The sequence below is a fragment of the Podospora bellae-mahoneyi genome, assembly GCF_035222275.1.
Source record: "Podospora bellae-mahoneyi strain CBS 112042 chromosome 1 map unlocalized CBS112042p_1, whole genome shotgun sequence".
NCBI classification, from domain to species: domain Eukaryota; kingdom Fungi; phylum Ascomycota; class Sordariomycetes; order Sordariales; family Podosporaceae; genus Podospora; species Podospora bellae-mahoneyi.
In genome coordinates, this window is record NW_026946359.1 from 7,172,010 (window position 1) to 7,194,441 (window position 22,432).

At 53.9% G+C, this 22,432-nt stretch overlaps 11 protein-coding genes across 11 annotated transcripts; 7 read left to right on the plus strand and 4 right to left on the minus strand.

Moving 5' to 3' along the window:
* Window positions 1-198: 198 nt before the first annotated feature.
* On the minus strand, window positions 199-3,690 carry QC761_121020 (uncharacterized protein; the record flags this gene model as incomplete). The annotated part of the gene is made up of 1 exon (XM_062875384.1): window positions 199-3,690. The coding sequence occupies one exon, from the start codon at window positions 3,688-3,690 to the stop codon at window positions 199-201; it is 3,492 nt and encodes a 1,163-aa protein (XP_062738637.1).
* A 952-nt stretch (window positions 3,691-4,642) lies between these two features.
* On the plus strand, window positions 4,643-5,873 carry GNA1 (Glucosamine-phosphate N-acetyltransferase-like protein; the record flags this gene model as incomplete). Its single annotated transcript, XM_062875385.1, has 2 exons — window positions 4,643-5,566; window positions 5,648-5,873. The coding sequence occupies exons 1-2, from the start codon at window positions 5,277-5,279 to the stop codon at window positions 5,871-5,873; spliced, it is 516 nt and encodes a 171-aa protein (XP_062738638.1). The 5' UTR covers window positions 4,643-5,276.
* A 955-nt stretch (window positions 5,874-6,828) lies between these two features.
* On the plus strand, window positions 6,829-7,186 carry QC761_0023680 (uncharacterized protein; the record flags this gene model as incomplete). The annotated part of the gene is made up of 2 exons (XM_062872089.1): window positions 6,829-6,982; window positions 7,152-7,186. 2 exons carry the CDS (start codon window positions 6,829-6,831, stop codon window positions 7,184-7,186), a joined length of 189 nt encoding a protein of 62 aa, XP_062738639.1.
* Window positions 7,187-7,353: 167 nt separating this feature from the next.
* On the plus strand, window positions 7,354-7,608 carry QC761_121040 (uncharacterized protein; the record flags this gene model as incomplete). The annotated part of the gene is made up of 2 exons (XM_062875386.1): window positions 7,354-7,421; window positions 7,482-7,608. The coding sequence occupies 2 exons, from the start codon at window positions 7,354-7,356 to the stop codon at window positions 7,606-7,608; spliced, it is 195 nt and encodes a 64-aa protein (XP_062738640.1).
* A 143-nt stretch (window positions 7,609-7,751) lies between these two features.
* QC761_121050 (uncharacterized protein) lies at window positions 7,752-9,162 on the plus strand (the record flags this gene model as incomplete). The annotated part of the gene is made up of 3 exons (XM_062875387.1): window positions 7,752-7,916; window positions 7,987-8,937; window positions 8,989-9,162. 3 exons carry the CDS (start codon window positions 7,752-7,754, stop codon window positions 9,160-9,162), a joined length of 1,290 nt encoding a protein of 429 aa, XP_062738641.1.
* A 79-nt stretch (window positions 9,163-9,241) lies between these two features.
* On the minus strand, window positions 9,242-10,288 carry QC761_0023710 (uncharacterized protein; the record flags this gene model as incomplete). The annotated part of the gene is made up of 3 exons (XM_062872090.1): window positions 10,011-10,288; window positions 9,401-9,949; window positions 9,242-9,352 (listed from the first exon to the last, which is right to left on the minus strand). The coding sequence occupies exons 1-3, from the start codon at window positions 10,119-10,121 to the stop codon at window positions 9,242-9,244; spliced, it is 771 nt and encodes a 256-aa protein (XP_062738642.1). The 5' UTR covers window positions 10,122-10,288.
* Window positions 9,495-9,832, plus strand: QC761_0023720 (uncharacterized protein; the record flags this gene model as incomplete). The annotated part of the gene is given in 3 exon segments (XM_062872091.1): window positions 9,495-9,545; window positions 9,562-9,590; window positions 9,652-9,832. 3 exon segments carry the CDS (start codon window positions 9,495-9,497, stop codon window positions 9,830-9,832), a joined length of 261 nt encoding a protein of 86 aa, XP_062738643.1.
* Window positions 10,289-10,849: 561 nt separating the features above from the next.
* QC761_121070 (uncharacterized protein) lies at window positions 10,850-12,106 on the plus strand (the record flags this gene model as incomplete). The annotated part of the gene is made up of 3 exons (XM_062875388.1): window positions 10,850-10,903; window positions 10,956-11,717; window positions 11,765-12,106. The coding sequence occupies 3 exons, from the start codon at window positions 10,850-10,852 to the stop codon at window positions 12,062-12,064; spliced, it is 1,116 nt and encodes a 371-aa protein (XP_062738644.1). The 3' UTR covers window positions 12,065-12,106.
* On the minus strand, window positions 12,078-13,231 carry GAR1_1 (H/ACA snoRNP pseudouridylase subunit; the record flags this gene model as incomplete). Its single annotated transcript, XM_062875389.1, has 4 exons — window positions 12,078-12,316; window positions 12,373-12,619; window positions 12,686-12,819; window positions 12,877-13,231. The coding sequence occupies 4 exons, from the start codon at window positions 13,229-13,231 to the stop codon at window positions 12,117-12,119; spliced, it is 936 nt and encodes a 311-aa protein (XP_062738645.1). The 3' UTR covers window positions 12,078-12,116.
* A 1,194-nt stretch (window positions 13,232-14,425) lies between these two features.
* sed5 (Integral membrane protein SED5) lies at window positions 14,426-16,177 on the minus strand (the record flags this gene model as incomplete). The annotated part of the gene is given in 4 exon segments (XM_062875390.1): window positions 14,426-14,495; window positions 14,554-14,849; window positions 14,905-16,127; window positions 16,147-16,177. The coding sequence occupies 3 exon segments, from the start codon at window positions 15,346-15,348 to the stop codon at window positions 14,426-14,428; spliced, it is 810 nt and encodes a 269-aa protein (XP_062738646.1). The 5' UTR covers window positions 15,349-16,127; window positions 16,147-16,177.
* A 340-nt stretch (window positions 16,178-16,517) lies between these two features.
* On the plus strand, window positions 16,518-20,115 carry QC761_121100 (uncharacterized protein; the record flags this gene model as incomplete). The annotated part of the gene is made up of 2 exons (XM_062875391.1): window positions 16,518-16,959; window positions 17,061-20,115. Exons 1-2 carry the CDS (start codon window positions 16,916-16,918, stop codon window positions 20,113-20,115), a joined length of 3,099 nt encoding a protein of 1,032 aa, XP_062738647.1. The 5' UTR covers window positions 16,518-16,915.
* Window positions 20,116-22,432: the final 2,317 nt, after the last annotated feature.

Sequence of the window (22,432 nt, forward strand, 5' to 3'; positions counted from 1 at the left end):
GTGTTTTGCTCGTGATATATGCTAAGCTAAGGTAGTGGTGAGGTGACGTGAGCGGATAAGTTCGTGTCTCTGTGTATGTAGTAGGTTGTGTACTTGTAGGGGGGGTTGTAAAGCATCGCCATCGTCATCCATCATATCCAACAACACCCAACAAAAGAAATCAACGCTACGCCTACTCCGACTTCTTCCTCTTTCCAATCAGTGGTCCATCACACCAGACCTCAACTTGTTCAACGCATCCTCATACTTCCCAGGACTGTGATCAGTCAGCATGCTCGTCCCAAACCTCACCTCCCTGAACCTTTTCTCTACATCCCTCACATACTTCAACACCACTCGGTGGGCTGGTCTCCCCAGATCCTCTCCGCCAATCTCCGGCACCAAAAAGGCATCTCGCCTCAACACCCGTGTGCTCTCCACTACGAACACCTCTCCAGGCGGCAGCAACTTCTGGCTCATCATGCTCGCTCTGAGAACCTTGAGCGCAGCATAAGCCCACTGATCGTCATCCTCCCTCTTGCAAGACTCGCCACCGCTCCCGCTAGAGCCATACCACTTGTCTGCTATCCCTGACTGCAACGCGTCCCAGATTCGCTGTCTGACTTCCACCTTGGCCTCATTGTTGTCTGTCTTGAAGGCCAACGACACTGCCTGAAAGTCGTGGAGGACTCCCAGTGAAAGATAGGGCACGAGGTCGTTGCCGTTGACAATGCTGGTGATCAGACCGCGAGTAGCTTTGCTCAGAGAAGCCGACATCGTCGAAGGCGGGCCATAGGCGAAAACGTGAACCGGGCGGCCAGCAGGGAGGCATATCTCTTGATGCCGGAAAGCAGTAGTTGTGGTGCCGTCGCCGAGGAGTCGAGTATGAGGGTTGGGTGAGGTGATGAAGGTGGAACTGCTTGGGTGTGGCTCCGAGAGCATAACTCCCAAGAGAGCGGTAACAGCACCGCCGAGGGAGTGACCGGTGAGGACGAGACCGTAATCGGAGAATTCTTCCAGGGCTTGCTTGAGCGTGTTGAGGACCCTGCCGTCGCCGCCATAGAGCAGCCGCTTGGCCGAAGCGTGGACACCCTTGTGTACTTTGTAAGCCTTGCCACGCCAGACAAGGTCATCATAGTCACACGTCATGTCTGCCAAGACATCTTCGAAGCCAAGTGTCCCACGGCAGGCAAGCACAACGGCTTTGGCCTTGTGGTCAAGAGAGATGTAATGAACGAGGGGTACGCCAGTGTTGGTGGAGCCCGTGCCGTCAGAGCCACCTTGGGGGTCGACAAAGGAGGAGAGCAGAATGCTGTTGGCATCGGATTCGGTGTGGTGAGCGAAGCAGCGGAGTTCGTGGTGGGTGTCATCGAGGGCACGCAAGATGGGCATCTCTTTGGCAATGCCCAGGACTCTGAGGAAGTTTGACCCATAAGAAGCAGAAGCGAATCTCATGTATCGAGTGATGTTGGTCAGAAAATGGTCGTTGGGAAAGATGGTGTCCAGTTTCCCAGCTTTTCGCAGAGTGCCCAACGCCTCGGTATCGCTGTAGGCACTCCTGGACTGGTAGTTTTGGTATGGAACAAGCGAACTTTGCGATTCATTGGCCCTGAGAGTGTAGATGCTGGGCGCATACATGTGAGATTTGACCCGACGATGGTTAGTCCCTGGACCACCAAGCGGACCGCCAAGCTCTCTGTCCGACCTCGCCTTCCTAACAACAGGATTGGTTGGCGAATTCTCCTGATAAGGTGAGACCGGCCGATAGTCATCCGCGGTTGTAATAGAGAATGTTTCGGTTTGGGAGATGGAAGAGTCCCGACGGCTGTGCACTGAAATATAGCTAGCCCGCGACTCGCTCCTCGGAACACTTCGGCGTGAATCAGCAGTGCCTGGCCGCGATGTTTTTGTCGCTGTCGTCTTCTGTGGCGGCACAGTTACAGGCTGTTTTGGAATCAGGGAGGACTGTTTGCTAGGAACTGCTAGATGTGATGGTGGCCTGGCGGGCTTGACGGGCTTCGCGGTTTCCTTCGTCTTCCCGGCGCTGCTCTCTGAGCCAGAATCCTCTCTATTAAAGAGCCGTCCTGGCTTGGTAAACGCGCTTCTGAAACCCCCTTTCTTGGCTGAGGAGCCTATACTAGGACCCGAATCTTCCTTCTGCTGCTTGTAGGAAGGCAGCAATCGGTTGAATGACTGTCTCCCGGAAGAGGAGCTCGGCCTGTCATTGTTTGATGAGGAATCGGTTGGGGGTATCCTTGGTCGCTTCTGATTTGCTGCGTTCTCCACCCCGTGTCTCGACGCAGAAGGTATACGGGATGGCTTGCTGATGGAGGACGGCGATATCGGCGAACCAGAGCCTTGGAAGTCGGGGCGTCGGATAGGTGGTCGTAGTTGTTCTCTCGATGACTTAGGAGGGACCGATGGTGGTGGTGTCGGGTCTTCTTCGTCCGTTTCCACGTCTGACGTTCCGGGAGACTCCGTGTCCATCCGTTCCACAAACCCGGGAACCTGGCTGACATCTCCGTGCTCCTTTTGAAACCAGCTTCGCCTCTCGTGACTTCGTGAATGCCGGAACACAAACCGAGAATCAGAGATGCTGTTCTCCGGGCGGCCACGCAGTTGAGTCTGGGACAAGCTGTGGCGAACGGCCCGGGGCTCCTCAATCAGTTCCACGCCAGGAGGTGTGTCAACCCTGATATCCTCATCACCGCCGGTAACCTCCACTGTGATAATCTCGGTCGTGCGAATCTGCCGGGTGATAGACACTCTAGCGTTATCGGGAAGAGACCTCATGATTTGTTGCTCTAGTTGGGCCACGGGAAGGCGACTTCGGTCATCGTCGTTGAGTTCGCCGTTGCTGTTGATGGCGATCACTGTTTCCTTCGACGAGGCCTCCTTGGCGGCGTACGATCCGTTGTGTACTCCATACAGACTCCCCTCATGCACATCAACCCGAGCACCATCACTCAGCACTACCACGTCCCACACTACCTCCTCGACCCTCAAGGTACGACTCTCCTCTTCGAGCAGGCGCCGACACCATCTCTGCAGATATGCCATCCCACACAGGCCCAGCATCAAGTCAATCACGCCGACCTTTTCTCCCTGTCTGCCCGTTGCGGGGTTCTGAAACTCGCGACGGATCAAAGTGATGATGCTTGCCATGGCCCGCGATGAATCTGTTGAGCCGAAAAACTGATCCAGGGTCGACAGGAGGAGCTGGGAAGTCTCAGAGATCATGGCGAGCGTTGTACCCGTCATGTGAAAACTGGTCGTGGTCCAAAAGACGATCTGGGTCATGGTCCTGTGCAAGTTTTCAAGGCTCCGTTCAAGTGTAGTTTCAGCATCTGCTCTTCCGAGATCTGTGCCAGAACGCGAGATGACATCTTTTCCAGCTCTGCTGATGATGCCTCCGAGAATACTGCGACCAAGCTCTAGACTCGACAAGGTGGTGAGCTTTGCGGCATCGAAGCCATATCCACCTATTACCGTGCTCATACGTAGAGCTAGACCTGTGGACCGGGTCGCGAAACTGACGACTTTGGCCACCGGGGTTGGCAGAAGGGTCTTCCCGGGATTCGAGGCTGAGATATCGCGAATCTGGGTTCCGATGTCCTCGTCAGGAATCACGGCAAGTCGGGCAGGACCTGCGTCCTCCGGATCCACGTCCATATCGACATCGTCTGTGTCTCCATAGTTTCCAATAACCATCGTTCAGCGCAAGGCAATAACAGAGGACGGTATGGGATAGGTGTCAAATTAACAAAGGACGTGAGGGTGATTATATCGCACAGGGCCTCGGCTGGTCATCCCGCGGTAGGCTGGTTCGACGCGCAAGGGATCAACGAAGGGACTTTTCGCAAGGTGTTGGGGGACGACAGGAAGGCCAGAGGAGGACCTTCATCATCATGGGCGACGGAGGGGGGGCGAGAGCAAGGAGAAACAGCTATTATTGCTGAACCCTAGGGGAGGAAGAAAAGAGCGGTGGGCGTGGCGAAACAGCTAGAACGGCTGGCCAGCCCTGAGATGGTCACAATTATGCATTCCATGATAGTGCTGGAGGCATTCCACATCGTCACTGGGCTCTGCATTTCTGTGGCCCCAAAGGCTAATTTGGCATGTGATGACGTGGGGACGGTCATCTGCCGGCCGTTAGGGGCGCCATAGCGGCATTAGCGAGCAGACTCCAACTGCCAAACAGGACCAACCCAGCTAAGCCCGCCTTTCGCCCTCCACTATCTCTAGCAACGCGGGGCAGATGTGGCGGGTATCGATGCACAAATGTTGGGCCGATGAGTTGGAGATTGGCTTTGACCGGCGCTGCGGTCCTCTCTACATCACTTCATCATGACAGCCAGAAACAGGCACTCAAAAGTCGGCAAGACTCCACGGCCATGGGCGGCCCTCTTTTCTCTCTGCGGGGCCATCAAGACGGATGCAAAGGCATCGGAGGAGGAGGAGGAGGAGCGAGCACTCGCCCATCCAAGCTTTACACATGGAACGGTCAAGCCTCTGATGCGGTGTGCCTACAGAGTTCCTTCCCGACGGACTGGGTCGGGGCCATAGCACAAATCAACGACAAACTGCTTTGGTTCGTGAGAGGTCAATTCCAGGTTGGACTGGGCGTTCTCTTATCGGTCTGTTTTGCAGGTTTCGTGGTGGGAGCAAGCGATCCGGCTTGCTTATCGCTGTGCAACAGGGCTGGCCCGAGCCGTTTCCAAGCCCTTGAATCGGAAGCGGCTACCTCGCGGCTGGTCCACGCCCTGGACAAAATAACTGGCACTGCCAAAGTAGGTCAATAGAGGAACGTATTCTGAACCACACCTTAAAAATACAGTTAATAGACGTTGAAAGGTAGTTGATAGACATTGAAGAACAGGTAATACACCTAACAGGATACTAAATAAGCTCTAAGAATAATTAAAATGGCCTGTCTTCTCTTTTAAGACGTTCAACTCAAAATAACTATTACACGTTTGGCTGACTGGGAGTACCGGCTATTTTGTCCACAACGTGCTGTCGAAACCCGGGCCATTGGCCATTGACCACCTCGATTCAACATCTGCATTCCCTTTCGTGATCCATCTTGTTCTCCTTGAGCCGACAACGTTCGCTTTCAGCATTTGCACCAACCGGTAGGAGAACCTCCCGCACGGAGTTCCGTACGTCTTCTCCTCTCTTACGACTACCTTCCTCCATTCGACAAACTGTACCATCTTGTCGCCGTTTGGTCCGACCTCGCCCGATCGATCCAGCCCAACGCACGTAGCCAGAACACGCAGACGATCACTTTCACAATGAGCACCCAAGATCTTTTCTCGGCCGACCTCCTTTCGCCCAGTGTCCAGGCTGAGCTCCCAGAGGGTTACAAGCTCCGCGCGCTTCGGTCAGAAGACTACGAGCATGGCTTTCTCGACTGTCTTCGAGTCCTGACAACCGTGGGGGATATCTCCCGGCAGGAGTTTGACGAACGCTACCAGTGGCTGGCCAAGCAAGACGGCACTTACTTTATTCTCGTGATTGAAGATACCAACTTCAACCCACCCAGGATCGTGGGTACCGGTGCGCTGATCGTGGAGCGCAAGTTGTGAGTAACCTATCACCCCGAAGCCGTCTCGCACCATCGTCCCAGCAGCAGGGATGGGCTAACGTGGTCGTCGCACTCCAGCATTCACGGCCTTGGGAAGGTCGGACACATCGAAGACATCGCTGTTGCGAAGGACCAACAAGGGAAGAAACTGGGTCTTAGAATTATCCAGGCTCTCGACTTCATCGCCAAGGAGACGGGTTGCTACAAGACAATCTTGGACTGCAGCGAGCACAATGAGGGCTTCTATGTCAAGTGTGGATTTAAGAGAGCGGGGCTCGAGATGGCCCATTATCACAACAAATAATGTTTGTTTCGCAAGATATCTTTTTTTTTTCTTTCTCGGAGAAGCTGCTGACTGGGGAGGGGGGGGGGGTCGGGATTGTTCAGCAGCTCAAATGTCAAGAACCCAACCTCTGACGTCGGCCCATTCCATAATACTTGGGGGGCGGAGTACGGCTGGTGTTTGCAACCCCACGGAGCTTGGCACCGAGACTGCCGCAACTGTCCAGGAACAATCAACGATCTATCGGTAATATCACGACGACACGATATGTTGGACATACGCTACCATTTTGGCGCACAAAGGGCGGCACATTGATATCATCTGTTCCTGTCAACACTTGCTGAAGTTAGCACAGTATCATGAAGAGCCAGCGTTGTTGTTTCATTCCGTTGTGATGTAACCAGAAGTCTAGATTGGCGTGCTTGTGTTTCAGTATTGACAATACGCAGTTCTTGTACAGCCCGACTCAACGGATGCCGGTGTGCCCATTCAGACAAGCGAGACATGTCGGCATGAGAAGATGTTTTCCGTAGCACGACTTTGTTTTGACGATCGGAGCCAGTCTCGTCTGAAGCAGAGACCAAGGACGCAGTCGAGATTGGTGCAACCCCGCGCGGAATCAAGGCCCCGTTGGCCCTGTTGGCGGCAGTTAGCGGGCTGCCACAATGGCCCTACCGTTACACCAACACCAGGGCCCCCTTTCTCACCCTTGGGACACATCCATCGGCCCTGTGGCATGTGATTCTGGGTGGTCTCGAAGGGAAACAACACAACCCATCCACCAGCAGGCCAACTCGACACACACCACGTCCTGACTGGTTGGTCGGCCATTTTTCTGCTGCAGGCTCAGCAGTTCAAACGCCGAACTCTGCTCTTCTGACACCCCACCGGACTTCCTTTAGTGGACTTTCCTGTTCCCTAATTCCCCGTTATCCAATGGTGATCGACACGGGCGTCTGTTGTGCAGCCATGAAGGATGGTCCGCTGGGCACCGCGAATGCTTCTTGTCCTCGGAGATGGGCCAGGAATGGGCTGGCTCTACGCAGGTTCGGCCTTCGACGGATTGATTCAGCTCCGCCAGGTGCATCCCGGCTTTTCCTGGTCTGGAAGGTTGGATGTCGGTTCCCCAGGTGAATGCGAAAAAGGTGACCATTGACGGGCCGGAAGCCATTCCATCTGACCACCTTCCAGTCACCTATGCGACCTTGCCTTGCCTTACTCTTGTGTACCTTGCAATTTGGTGATCTATATATGTTCAGGTGTTCCCCGTCTTCTGTTTACTGACGCCTTCTTTCGAAGTTATCAAGCAAGCTTGCAGCAGTTTCAAGTCCTAGCTACCACAACAGCTTTTACGCATATAAACATCACACACATAACCGTCTCACCAACTTCGCCTGTACCCGACTCATAGATACAACCCGTCGGCCTAGCCGCTTATCTACCGTTCGGACTACGGATATTCCCCAAGACCAAACCCGACAGATCATTCATATTAACCAAAATGGGCGTCATTGCTGAGGATCTCAACGCTACCGTCGCCCGTGTGCGCATTGCTCTGATTCAGTCGCAGTCAGTGGTCCCTTCTATATATGTTGTGGCACGTCTCCTGTGCTGACACCTTGTTAAAAGAGTCCGTGATCAAGCAACCTCCCCCGTCAGGAGAGCCCGCAGAAGATCGACTACTACCGCTGTGTACGCTGGATCCAAGGACGGAGTGCCAGTTTTCTCCAAGCAGAAGGTTGTCAGAGTGATCTAACTCTTTTATTTGGTTTATTTTGTACTTTATTGCATTGCATTGCGGGCTGCTCTCTGGGGTCTTTTTTTATTATTTTTTTCTCATCATTTGTGTTGAACTTGACAAAAACTTTCGGATATCAAAATCAAGCCACATCAACAACCATGTCTCCTCACTCTGTCCCGGCGAAGAAGAACATCGGGGGTATCTCGGGGGTGGATGGCACGGGGGAACGGCGAGAATGGCTGATGGGCCGGGAGGCGTTTGAGGCCACGATGCCGCATCATGAGGGGATCAAGGCGCTGTGGGAGACGAAGTGGAGGTTTCCCGTAAGTTCTTGTTTGCCAAATAAACGACAGTCACACCCACCACCAGGGCATGTTTTGACGAGTGGGGAAGTGCACCAAGTCCCTCTACCCCTTCCACGACGGCCGGTTCTCCGACTTTGAACCCATCTTCCAGTCTCTCATCGCGCGCAACGTCAACGATGGGACCTCAGCCGAGTACACCTCTTCTTTCATCCCCACGGCCGACAACCTCGAACGACAGGGCGATGAGCTTCTCGCCCAAGGCAACAAGACCAAGGCCTCGGAGCTGTACCTGAGGGCCTGCACCGTGTTGAGGATCGCCAGGTTCCCGTACATTGCCTCTTTTCCCGACGTGACGGACAAGACAAAGTGGGAGGCGTGGGAGAAGCAAAAGGCGACGTATGCCAAGGCGGGGAAGACGTGGGAGAGCCCGTTGGAGGAGGTGGTTGTGCCTCATTCCCAGGCCAAGGGGAGGGATAGGAAGGACATTCCTGTCTACGTTCGGGTTCCCCACGGGAAGACGGGGCCGTTTCCTGCTGTCGTTCTCATGACTGGGTTGGATGGGTACCGGCCTGACAATACCGTTCGGTGTGAGGAGTTTTTGGCTCGGGGGTGGGCAGCTGTTGTTGTGGAGATCCCTGGGACGGCGGACTGCCCGGCTGATAGTGCCGATCCTGAGAGCCCGGATAGGCTGTGGAGTTCGTTGCTGGATTGGATGGCGAAAGAGGGGAGGTTTGATATGAAGAAGGTCATGGTTTGGGGATTGAGTAGCGGGGGCTATTATGCCGTGCGGGTGGCGCATACGCACAAGGAGAGAATCATTGGGAGTGTTGCTCAGGGGGCGGGGGTTCATTACTTTTATGATAGGGAGTGGCTGGAGCGGGCGGATGGGCATGAGTATCCCTTCAAGTTGACGCCGGCGATGGCGCATAAGCATGGGTTTGGGAGCGTGGACGAGTATAAGGAGAAGGCGCAGAAGAAGTTTTCGCTGTTGGAGACGGGGATTCTGAAGATGGAGAGCGCGAGGTTGCTGTTGATCAATGTGAGCTTTTACATCCCTCTCCCCTCGAGCATGAAACTGACAAAAGAACAGGGCACGCTGGACGGTCTCATGCCCATCGAGGACTCGATGATGCTGTTTGAGCATGGCTCGCCCAAGGAGGCTAGGTTCTTCACCAATGCTCTGCATATGGGCTACCCGATGGCCAACAGCTCGGTGTACCCCTGGATGGAGTCTGTGATGAAGTCGGTTCAGGGATCCAAGTGAGGGAACCAGAGGTCTATTGTCTAGGGTTTTGGCTTGAGTCTGCTTCGTATTTCATAATCACGAATAATAAAGTTGGTGATTACCGACCCATCCATCCGCCGTCCACCACGAGGACATGACCGCTCACATATGCACTTGCTTTGCTGGCCAGATATACGGCTGTCCCTTTGAAGTCTTCAGGGGTGCCCCACTGCATGATTGTCAGTCATTGCCCAGGTATCATGGTGGGTGTACTTACCCTTCCGGCCGGTATCCTCGCGCTGATACTCGCCAGCCTCTCCTTGTCGTTCAACAGCGCAGTGTTCATTTCTGTCTCGATGTATCCAGGCGCAATGGCGTTCACCGTGATTCCCTTGGATGTCCACTCGTTGGCAAAGCTCTTGGTGAGCTGCCCAACAGCTCCCTTCGAAGCAGCATAAGCTGGCACGGTGAGTCCTCCCTGGAAGGTGAGCAGAGAAGCAAAGTTGATGATGGATCCCTTGCGGCCAGTGACTGGCGAGGGCTCAAGCGTCAACATGTGAGCACCAATATCCCGACAGAGGGTAAAGACGCTGTTGAGGTTGACCTGAATGACTTCGTTGAAGTCCTCATCTGGGAACTCCTCGCAGGGGTACCGCCGTTGGATGCCGGCGCAATTGACCAGTATGCGTATTTCCCGGCCCTCGTCTAGTAGCTCGGGAACGATCCTCTTCACCTCTGTAGGAGAACTGAGGTCTGCCGCGACGACTGTGACTCTGCGCCCCAGTTTCCGGATGGCGGTTGCTGTCTCGTCATCCTTTGCATTTCTCTGAGTGATACGTCAGTCCAGGTTCGAGACTGGCGGTTTCCGTCATGCTGAGGAGAGGCACCTGGACCAAAATGACATCTGCACCGGCTTCGGCGAGTGCAATGGCGACAGCTTGCCCGATACCCCGCGTTCCGCCGGTTACGAGGGCAGTGTGATCTTTGAGGGAAAACATGGCGTCAGGCCGTCCGTACCGCTCACAGACCTGACTAGGGAGATGTACAGGATGTGCAGTCAAACTTTCGGGCTGCTGCAAGGGGAGGGATGCCTCGAGGGTAGAGAGACGGAAGCCGGCAGCTGGTTATGTCTACAGAATACTGAGCGGAATCCTGTCCATCCTCCTGCTCCAGTTAATGGGGACATATCGGCCACTGCGTTGCCTTCACTGTGACCAGTTGGAGCTCATCCGGAGCCAGACTGTGACCCCTCCCCCACCTGCCTACTTACACCCGCAGCTCTTTCTCGTTCGACACCAGCCGTCATCGGATGGGACCCCACGTCCCTGGTTCTCGGTATGGTTTGTGTCGCTTTCTACGGTTAGGCGCATGGACGGTCCAAGTAATCTGCGACACCTCATGACCGTGTTTGCTTTTTTCTTTTTCTTTTTGTCGATGATGACTGGCGGTGATCCTCCATCATGACCAATAGTCGATCGGATGGCCGCTCCCCCTTGCTGCGAGTGGGCGGTACAAGTGGAGATGCTGGGCAGGGAGGTTTGATTCGCCGTTGGGCTGCCTGAGCTCGAGGGTCACTTTGATGTTTTATTTATCCTATCGTTTTCCTGGGCGATGTTGATCATTCTCATCATGCCTTGAAGATCTGGTCACATCTTTTACCATATACCTCGTGTCTCCTCAGCCATTAGTTACATACCGATTCGACTTGGACCTCCACACCAAAACCATGTCCACTGAAGTCAAAACCTCGGTCCTCTATGGGGCTAAAGACCTCCGTCTTGTAAGTCTCTTTTTCCCCTCTATTCGTGCGAGGGCTTCTGCTGACATGGCAGGAAACCCGCCCGCTTCCACCCCTCACGCCAAACGACGTCCGCGTCACGGTCAAAGCCACCGGCCTCTGCGGCTCAGACCTTCACTATTACAACCACTTCCGCAATGGCGACATCCTTGTCCGCGAGCCTCTGACTCTAGGCCATGAGTCGGCCGGAATCGTCACCGCCGTCGGCTCGGCCGTCACCAATCTGTCCCCCGGAGACAAGGTGGCTCTTGAAGTTGGACAACCGTGTGAATCATGCAATCTTTGTCTTCGAGGGAGGTACAACATATGCCCCGAGATGAAGTTCCGCTCTTCCGCCAAGGCGTGGCCTCATGCCCAGGGGACGCTGCAGGAGGAGATTGTACACCCCCGGAAGTGGTGTCATAAACTACCCGAGGGAGTGAGCTTGGAGGATGGAGCACTGGTTGAGCCGATGGCTGTTGCTCTTCACGCGCTGCAGAGGGCAAAGTTGGAGGAAGGGGCAAAGGTTTTGGTCTTTGGGGCTGGGACGGTGGGCTTGCTTTGTGCGGGCGTTGGTAAAGTTGTGGGTAAGGCCCGTGTGATTATTGCGGATATTCAGGAGGAGAGGGTCAAGTTCGCGACCGAGAATGGGTTTGCGGATGAGGGGGTGGTCGTGCCAATGAAGAGGCCGGAGACGGTGGAGGAGAAGCTGGTGTTTGCGAGGGAGGTGGCGGAGATGGTAGGGGAGAAAATGGGACAGGCGGATGGGACGTTTGAGTGTACGGGGGTGGAGAGCTGTCTGCAGGCTTCCATCTTTGTGAGTCCCGAAGTCTTGACCTCGTTGCGTTTGCTGACATCAAGCAGGCCACGGCTCCAGGAGGCAAAGTCATGATCATCGGCATGGGCAACCCAATTCAGACTCTTCCCATCTCAGCAGCCTCGATCCGAGAGGTCGACCTCGTTGGAGTCTTCAGATATGCAAATGCTTACCAAAAAGCCATTGAGCTGCTCGCTAATGGTCTTCGATCAAAGTTGCCTGGGTTAAATCACCTGATCACGCAACGCTTCACAGGTATTGAGAACATACCCAAAGCGTTTGGAATGGCGGGTCGAGTCAAAGACGACGAGGGAAGATTGGTGATCAAGGTGCTGGTCAATATGTAATCACGAGATCTCTAGAAACGTCTGAATACCCACACCCTTTTCGCTCACCAGATCACTGCTTGTCTGGGAAACCAAAGTTGACACCGAATGGCGGGTACACAAACCGCTGCCACTTCTTCTCCGCAACCAGCTTGTCAGAGTACGCCTTCAGCTCAGCCTGGTCCTCCTCATCCAGGTCGATCAGAGACTCGATGTTCTCTTTGATGCGCTCGGGGGTGACGGACTTGGCGAGCACGGTGCTGCCTCTCGGGGCTGTTTCTCACTGTCAGCCTCTCACGTCTTCAAAAACACTGGGTGTGGGGACAAACCATGGTAACTGAGCAGGACCGAGCTCGGCTTCACGCCATGCTTCTCCGCAATCTTGACCACCGGCTCGGCGCTCAACAGCGGTCCACCAGTTGACCCCAGGGGGCTGTACGCCATGATGTGAATTCCCTTTTCCTTGCAAAGGTCGACGATCTCCTGCTGGGGAAGACTGGGGTGGTTCTCGATTTGGTTGACGGCTGGGATGACTGTGGCGTGGGGGAGGAGCTGTTCAAGGTAGAGCTTGGAGTACTGTTTATTTTATTTTTCTCTTTAGCAACGGGAACTCGGGAGAGGGAGGGTAAGGGCGGGGTATACGTTGGAAACACCGATGGCCTTTGTCTTGCCCGTCTTCAGCAGCGCCTCCATCTGTTTCCAGGTATCAACATGGTTGTACCCCTGGATGATGTCGCGGCTCCCGTCCGGTTTGGTGGGGAACCGGTCGTGGTTACCTATCTCCGATCAACACCAAAAAACCCCTGATCTCACCTGCCCGAAGCCGTACTCACCCTCAGGATTCATCAGCAGCGGCCAGTGAACCAGGAACAGATCAACGTAATCCAACCCCAGACTCTTCAAGCTCTTGTCCAATCCTTCCTCGACGCGGGTGTTGTACGTAGTCCAGACTTTGCTCACGACAAAGATGTCCTCTCGCTTCACTTTGCCGGCGGAAAAGGCCTCTGCGAGCCCCTGGCCGACTTCATCTTCGTTGGCGTAGCAGTAGGCGCCGTCGATGAGCGTGTAGCCGTTTTGGAGGGCGTAGGAGACGGCGGAGGCTACCTGGCCTGGGGGCGACTGCCAGGTTCCCAGGCCGATGGACGGGATTTTGGCGCCGGTGTTGAGGGTGAAGTGTTTGGGGGGCATTTTGGGGGTTGTCCTGAGGTGAGATAAGTGACGGACGAATAGGCGAGACAGTTTGATTCTGGGCCAAAAAACCAAAAAAAAAAAAAAAGAGGAATTGAGAAACAGCTTTGGATTGGAAGTAAAATACAGATCAGGGAGTGTTCAACACGGCTAAGTAGCAGCAGGTATCCAGCTTATACCATGGATCCCACGCGGAGAAAGAGAGCTATCCGGCTAAATGAGAGGACGGAGCAAAAGCGCGTCGAGGGCAGATCATGGAGTATCACGACAGCGGGCAGGCGGAAGGCGACTGTTCTGCTCTCTCCGTATTGCTTGAAATACAGGGATCGCTCGTCTGGATAGGGACAAAGACGGCCAAGTCTGAGGTCTGCCTACAATCTCGACGTGAAGCTGCCCCTCATGATGGCATCAAAACCCCACAGTCACATCCGACCCCCTCTCGTCAGGGGCACCCTCTCGTACCGCTGCGGTCTCCAACACCGTCTTTAGGCACTTTGATAGGTGGAAAATTGCTCCCGTTACCACTCGTCTCAGGAAATACAGGACAAGTTTCCCCGGGTCTTCAAATCTCTCAATCTGCAGGTCAGAGCTAGGCTTCTTCAAACTCTCAATGCTTTCTTTCCCATTCAAGACAAGCGGCGATAGTCTGGCACGCTTTGCCTCGCTGCCTCCCTTTTCTGTACACAGCCATTCAGGCAGCCCCCTTCTTTGTCTTCCCAAGAAACAAGATACAAAAAAAGACCACACGCCCACCCATCATTATTACCAAGGTTCTGTCTACCATGCTTGCAACGAAAGATTCTACCGAGAAAACGCCGGCGCGAACATCAAAAAAAATGAAGTACGCGGTAGTCCCCGTATGCGAGTAGCAGCAGTAAAAAAAAGGAAGGACATAATTATACAAGAGAATCGTTAACTTTGGGAACAACCCAAAAGACTACCCGGCGATCAACACCCAGAGCAGGAAGAATATCATCTAGAAACATCACATCAGCGAGCTGCATAGACATGGCCTGAAGGGAAGGTAACCCACAAGAACGCCAAACATCTTGGCTAACAACCACCTGTTGCTGCTGACTCGTGACCAGTACTTGAGAAGCTCTTTCTGTGCGCCCTCAACATTGTCCACGACGTCCTCTCTGCATACAAATATTAGCTAATGACATCACGTAATAGAGTGGTGGAAGAAGGGGCTCACGTGTTGGCATCGATTCTTTGAATCATCTCTGATTGTTCGCTGACCATGCCAGCTAGTTGACCGAAGCTGGAGAAATTGATCAGCTGTGGTCATCTTGATCTTCAGGTTCAGAGAAGGAACTCACATGGACCCCAGTTCGTTGATGGTAGATTCAATGGCTTCGATGGCTTGCCCTCTTTGCTGAATGTAGTTGTTCTGGCCACCCTCCTCCATCATCTGGAGCTGCATCTGCTGGTCCACCACTGGGTTCAGAGAAATCAAGTCATTCCCCGGTGACGGTGTCCCCCGGTTTGGCGTGCCGTATAGCGGAGAGGCAGACTGCTGCAAGGAAAGCTGCGCATGTTGCCCGACGTTAGAGACAAATGCCTCGGTCCTTGACCTCGAGGCCTGGATGTTCTTGGTTCTGATCTCCAACACGTCCTGTCACGGCATCAGTGCGCGTTCAGATATCCGACCGGGGTGTGTTTTGTCCTACCTTGAAGTTCGCGCTGACATCCCCCAACTTGCCCTGCAGGAGAAGCAAAATGTTCTTGTTGTTCTCACCCTCTTGGTCCGGCTTTGGGTGCAGCCGTCTGGAAAGGGCCTGGAGATTTCGGATATCCTCGTTGAGCCGGGACAGATCTTGCTTGATGATGAAGGTCAACTCGTTCACCTCGACCGGGTTGTCGTCGAAGAGGGATCGCTTCTTGGCCAGCTGAGCCAGCTTTTGCAGTTTGCCCATAGTAGCCGAGATTCCTCTGCCGATTTCTGCCGCACTCCGCGCAAACTCTGAGCGCTTGGGTTTGGCATCGCCGTTGGCGGCGCTTTGTTGACTGCTGCCGAGGAGTCTTTGCGATCCAGGTTTTGCCACTTGCTTGCGCTTCGCGGCGCTGACAATGTGACGGAATTCCGCCGTGCGGTCGTTGATCGCGACGGCCATTTTGAAAGGCGTTCGGTGACGAAGAGTGGGATATAGGTCGTGGCTGTCTCTGGTATTTGTTCTCGAGGATGTGAGCGAAGACGATTAGGATACGATACGGGTTTTGTGCTGTCGCGATGCGCCCGTGTGGACTGAAGAAAGGCGAGCTGAGGAAAGGTGTCCAGATAGGGAACGCGATGTTGATTAATTAAAAGTTGTGTACGTAAATGCGAAGCCGGCAGCGAGGGTCTTGTCGGAAGAATGGTCAGAATGGGGCGCCTATGACGGCTGGAAACGGTTGGCGATGTCCAAGAGGTCGTCGTGATTGAAGGAAACGTGGTGTTGTTTCGACAAGGAACGCTTGGACCCCCTTTGACTTGCGTTAGGTGTGAGCACAGTGCAGACGATGCGGGAACTGTGACTGGGACTGTGCGAATAGCGCAGGGTCCTGATCTCGGCACTCTCTTAATCAGCAGCGCTGTAGCGACTTGGAGAGTTACAGGTGCTACTCAGAGTGATACCGCAAGAGTGCTCTTTATGAAATAGGTGTGTCTATGTACGGCAGAGCTGCCAGAGAGCAACCAGCAAAGCCAGGCCTGGCGTGAAGCTCTGTACGAACTACACTCGCCTCCTGGGGCAATTCGATGACGCGCGGCGATGGGCATCCAGTGCCCGCAATCTAGCCCAGGTAGCATCGACACAGCCCCGCCCAAGGGACCGGGCCATCTGCTCGTGATAATTTGATAAGCTATGAGGTCTGCCGACAGTCGTATGGAGTTCTCGATCCACCAGTTCAGTAACTGCAGGAACACCCAGAAAAGACCAGGGGCCGTGGCCTTGTCGTTTTGGCGCCCACGATGCACAAGACTTCGTGAGATGCATCGCCGTTAAGAGCGAGGGTCTGGAAGATCTGTAATGGATCTTCCTCATTGGCTGTGATGAGAACTTGGTGGAAGCTCAACCCCAGGGATTAACCCGCCTTCCAAAGCGTCATTCTTCAGCAAGCTGGCCTCGTGTCTTGGAGGTCCTCAATCTCAAACATTTTCAAAATGCATGTGCACAATTAATCCGATTGTCTTCGACCAGACAATGAGTGCCTTTCTTATTTTTGGCATCAGCAAGACTTGGCCGGACCCCACAAAGTCAAATCCACCCCGAATCCGCGCGCCTCTAATCCTTGTCCCCAAATCGTGAACCCCAGCAGATCCATAGTGGAATCCGTTCATGATCGGGTGGAACGCTGGGAAACCCCGAATGACATCTGCCCATCTCCTCTCCTTCATAACTGTCCGCGTTCGAGCCCGACCAGCCGTGCTTCGTGAACCTGTCCCTCCAACTTTGGTTCTCAAACAACCCTCACGTCCAACCTGAGCCGGCAACTGATCCGGTTTGAACCACTGGACGAAACCCGTGCTACACCCGCGGGCTCTGTTTTGCCGCATTCTGGCCGACAGGACCAACTTGCACTATTGGGGCGCTCTCCTACTTCCAAGCTCCCCTTCCGCAAAGCCTCTTAATTTGCGCCACTGGAGGAGCTGTTACTGCGTCTGCAGGCTCGAAGCTGCTGAAAAACCAACTGGACGGCACAATGGACGGCTCCTATGGGAATGTATTTCCTACAAACCGGTCCATGTAAGCAGATTGTGCCACCCCGCTGCGTTCCCGTTGCCCAACCTCGGTGCGCACAGCAGTGCGTCGATGATACTGCCGAACTAACACCCCCTCTTCTCCAGGTCACCTGCTGTAGGGTCTCCGGCGCAAGCAAACGACATGTACAAGGTCAACGTTAGCAGACAAAAGACGAGAAAGTGGGCAAACTTCAAACCTCAGAACTATGATGGCGATGACTGGGGCGACGAGTACGAAGACGACGAACCTGAGCCGAACCCACCGCCGCAGTCGAAACCGATGGGACCGCGCTCCCCGACGGAACCACAGCAATTTCAGCGCGCTGTAACCATGCCGGAGAGCACAGGGTCGCTCGCTACGCTTCCATCACAATCTCATCAGCAGCCACGGAAGAGCAGCTTAGATGCCGCAACATCGCCCACAAGCCCGAGCTCGCTGGCTTCGCCGTCCAGATCCCCGTTCGTCCGACCGGCCGATATCTATCGCAAGTTGGAGGAAGAAAGAAAGCGTTCGTTAGAGTCTCCGAGGCCAGCTTTGAGCAGTGTTACGGGCCCACCTGTTGTCGACCGGCCCCAATATGCCGCAGGAGCAGAAGCGGGAAGCAGGGAAGATGAGGAAAGAGCTGGTGTGAATCGGGATTCGAGACCTGGTTTGTCTACGGTTCCCGAGAGAAGGAGCGAATATGGGCTTGAAGGGCTTCTTGACAGCTACGGATCTGACGAGCCCAGCAATGAACCTGCGAGTTACACTCCTTATTATACAACCTCAGAGGCTCAACCTCCGGCGCCTGTTGAAGATTCCAAGGTTGATGTAGGCAAGCAACTCCGGCGATATTCAACAAGCCCCCAGCTACCGCTCATGACCCGCATGTCGGGCTTTGGCGAAGACCTATTTTCCCCATCAAGCTTTCTCGACAGCTCAAGCCGACAACCTTCTGTCCCCGCCGTTGGTGTCCCAACAACAAGCACTACTACTGGCACCGCGCAGGTCTCAAATGATCCTTCACGGACACAGTCGCCAGCCCTTACACTTCGTCAACATCAGCCACAGCAATCACCCAGCACACCAGCAACTCAGGGTATCAATTTGGCGTCGACCGCACCCGTAACCACAGCCGGGGAGACACCGTTGACCCACGATTCAAACCATCCGGTCAGCCCGGCTGCCATGAAGCACGGGGCCGAAACTTCTAGTTCCACCATTGCGGTTCAACAGGACTCTGGTGCGCCGCCGAGTTTGTACACTCCTGCCCAACAGCAGCCAGCCGCAGATCTGCCGCGGGAACCCGCAGCAAACAAACAGTCCAACGAAAAAGGGATTCTCAGACCGTCGTTACCGGGTGGCTGGGTTTCCGAAACCCCAGCGACGCCAGGTGAATCTTTGCTGCCTTCTCAGATTGAGCCCATCCCAGCAGCAGCTGAGAGGGCTGGCGGAGACGCAAACTCGGGCACGCCAGCCGAACACGCTGCTTTCAGTATGGATAGCTCCCACCTACCTAGCTACGGCGGGGCAAGTCCTGTCAAAGAAAGCGGGCTGCTTGAAACACAAAAAGCACCTCTTCCACGCCCCGCCTCTCCTCGCGCGTTGCCACCACTCAGAACCACAAGCCCTTCGCTCGGCACGACATCTGCGATGGCTCCCGGCTCCGAATCAAAGGTGATCTACGAAACGACCGAGAAGGTGGAGAGCAACGCTTTTGCGGCTCCCGAACCAACCACTACGACAACGGAAACCTCGGAAATCACGCCCACGGCGCCACTGAATCCACGTCGCGACCCGCCAGAGATCACCACTGATGTACATCCTGTCTTATCTCCGCCATCCTACGGGACTGGGTCCACGCTGGAGGCAGACACAAGCTCGCCTTTGAAGGAGAACGATGTTCTGAGCGAAGAGATTATGAAGTCACTCAGTCCTGTCCAGTCAACAGAAGGATTCGGAAATATTCACGCAGACACCACGGACGCTTATCAAGCAGCCGCGCGGTCCCCTGTTCGGGAAAGCAGCTATCTGGGTGATGTTTATGATGACTACTGGACCGCGAGCGAAGAGAAGGTAGAAGCCGGGTTGCTTGCCGCTGCCGCAACTGGTCAGCAGCCGGAAGCAAGGAGACCCTTCGATGCCCCTAGCGTTTCTGTCGCGGAACCCCCCCGAGAAGAGACAGCTCCGTCGCTGGATGTGAAAGCTGTCGCCCTTTCCGCAAGCTCACCAAGTAGCCCCGCGAAACCCACAGCGTCGGAGAGCGGAGTTGGCAACACACCCGTGATGGAAGATACACGTAAGCGATTCTCATGGGAGGCTGGATTTAGCGATCCAACACCTGTGAGTATTCAGCCTGCGGTAAAAGAACCGGCCGCTGAGCCGAAGTCTCTGGCACTTCCGGCCATCACAACACTACCTGCCGAGCTGGATGCCGCTCGATCAAGTCCCGCTCCTGGCTTGAAAGCCGACGCTGTGCCTCTTGCGGACACCGTCTCGCAAGCAAGCAGTACCCTTGCCCCTAGATCAGCCAACGCGACACCCATTGAACCACCATCTCCTATCTCAGTCCTTTCAGACAGAACTAATGGCAAAAGCCTAGCACACGCAGATGAAAAGATTGCTGTTGAGCTGCCAACGGGTGAAGAGCGCACATCGCCAACCCCTGAAAATATTGCACCACAACAACAACAACAACAACAACAACAACTTGCTTCTCGGGCCGTGGCGCCGAGAAAAGGATCCATCAATATCCTTCCATTCCGGCAGGTTCTGGAGATGCAAATGCCGCTTGACAGGATTCGAGCCTTTAACGATTCCAGAGCCCAGTTCGCCGCAATCGATACCGGGCTTGATGAGTGGCTCACGATGATGACATCGCGGCACCCCGAGCATACAAACGCATTTGTGGCAGGCTTTGGATCGCAGCAAGGGTTGTCACCGACCGGAGCCCCATCTCAACAGTTTGGTGGCAACGGCGCTCATGGCCTTCCGGCGAACATTCCTATGCCACCACCACATCAACACGGCGCAAGTGGATTTTCAAATCTGCAACATAGTGCACAGGTACAGAAGAGCAAGGTGCTCTTGATGGCAGCAGGGAAAGCTGGAAAGGGATTGTTCAGCAAGGGCAGAAACAAGCTCCGGGAAACGGGTGACAAGGTGTTTTCAAGTTCATGATATGTGTCTTCTTTCTCTTTTTTTTGGTCACGAACTTGCCCAGCTGGGGTTGGGTTGTATATTGTGTTAATACGGTTGGAAACTACATTATTTTTTTCCAGGTACAAGCATCAGCCACGTGAAGTCAGGTTTGGGCAGGTGGGCAGGTGGTTTGTTTTGGTTAGGAGGAGGGTTTTTTTTTTCATATAGGGAGGTGGCATCAGGGTATGGCATACAAACGTTGAAGATCACGGGAATTACACACAGACTGTTGAACAGATTAAAGCTATCATCGCCCATGGAACCTCGTGAAGGAGCATGACCTGTCTTTCACACATCAAGACCAATACCTCCAAATGTCATTCTGCGGCAACCGAAACACAGTTATCATCACCGGTCAACGGCATTTTGCCACACTGAGAGCAACACGATCAGTTCTTGACCCTGCGTAGCCGCCAGGTGATTCTACCCTTTGTGCAGAATCGGAGTCTATATAAAGTCTCGTTCCATTGCATGAAGCAAGTGCCTTGTCCACCTTTCCACATTAGTTCCCTCATAGATGTTCCTGTTCCTGCAGTATCAGTCCTCGGCACTCTAGATACACTTCACGCACGTTCGTCTTTTTTGCTTCTACTGCACACGATGAGATCTGGACACCATAAGTCATCAGGCACATCTGGCCAACATCAACCTACCCACCACGGACAAGCAGTCACCAACTCAAGGTCGACACCCATGATCAACTACGGGCCTGAATCATTTACAAGCTCGGCAGGGGCAACATCGGGATTCCTCACTCCCTCCATCAACTACGGCACTGGGATGTGACGACGGCTAGTTCCGTGGACATTCCTGCGTGTCGTTTGAGCAGTTGTCGGTAGAGATTCTGCGGAAACCGGTGCAGATGATGGGTGTTTTTTCGGGCCGGTTCTACCTGTGTTTGATACCTTTTTTTTTTTTTTTAAAAAAAAAAAAAAAAAAAAAAAAAAAAGATCATTCCCCTGGGGGGGGGACATCGATTAGCTGGGCGGTACAATTCTTTTGTTCAAGTCTCTTTAGGAAGCTGTTAGGAAGCTGGAGTTGATGATTGCCGAGAAATGTGGTGTGGCAAGTTCACTGTCAGAGGATGAGACGGGAGTGCTGTTGTGGAGTTGGGAGAGGCTTGGGCTTGCAAGCAGCTGATAGAAGATTATAACATACTCTTGATGGTGGAAATCGATCGAAGAGGAGGACGAAATCGAAGTATTGGAGCGTAGGTTTTGAACCTCAGGGGGACTGTTAGATTAGGATATGGATGAGGAGGTTTTGGTAAGCAGCATGGCATGAGAATAGAGGGCGGGCCCCTTTTCAGGAAGAGCAGTGGAATTCAATACGGATATGCCTGAAGCAATCATCAGTTCTGTGCTTGACTGACAACCATTACCGTAGTAGCATCATTGATCAAAGAGATGGAGTTCAAAGACCACTTGTATGAGGGTCGGTAAAGATTCTACACGCGAGTGATATAACACTTGAAAGAACAATGATGCCGAATTTCATGTGCTACATACAGTTTACAGTGACCAAGGTAGGTAGGTAGGTCGGTACCTACCACGGAAGGACTATACACACACACACTGCTTTTTCTTATGCTCCTTCTCGCCGCCACGCGCCGTAGTTTAGCTTCTCTCATCACATCATCCACCGCGATTTCGGGGGTCTTGTTTGGGGCACTGCTGATCACAGCAAAGAAAGGAAGTTGGGACAAGGCTGGGGGCCGCAAAAAGGCGATGAAACAAATTGAAGGATCTTGCTACGCAGTATCGATTTCCTCTCCATGGCCAAATCCACAACACCTCCTCGGAGCCGAATCCGATCTGCCCTGCAGTGTTCCCAATGCCCAGCCGGCTGCTGCTGAGAGGTCCAGAGACGCAACCAGCGTACCAACATATTTCTTCTGTTCCACGGCTTCTCTGGCTTCCAACGCAACACAAAACCCGGGCATTGCACCACAAGACTCCCAAGGTGAGGATGATCACCAGGAGCCAAGAGGCAGCATACTCAGCACATGCTACCCTACGGCACAGCCCGCCTGGAGAACTGATAGTGCCAGCCATTCTCCACGTTCGCAGCAACTCTAGCAAGGATCTGTGGGCACCGACTCATCGTGTCCCGGAGCCCGTTGTTTCCCAGGCAAAAATAGCATGGTTGCGAAATGCTTACTCTACGGTTCTCAGCCCAGCGAGGCAGCATGATCTCAGCATCAAACGGCAATAAACAAAAGGGGAAGAGTGGTGATAGAAGAACACAAGCCAGTGTAAAGCAGACCGGTAGTAACAGAAACTTCACTGTAAGTCTC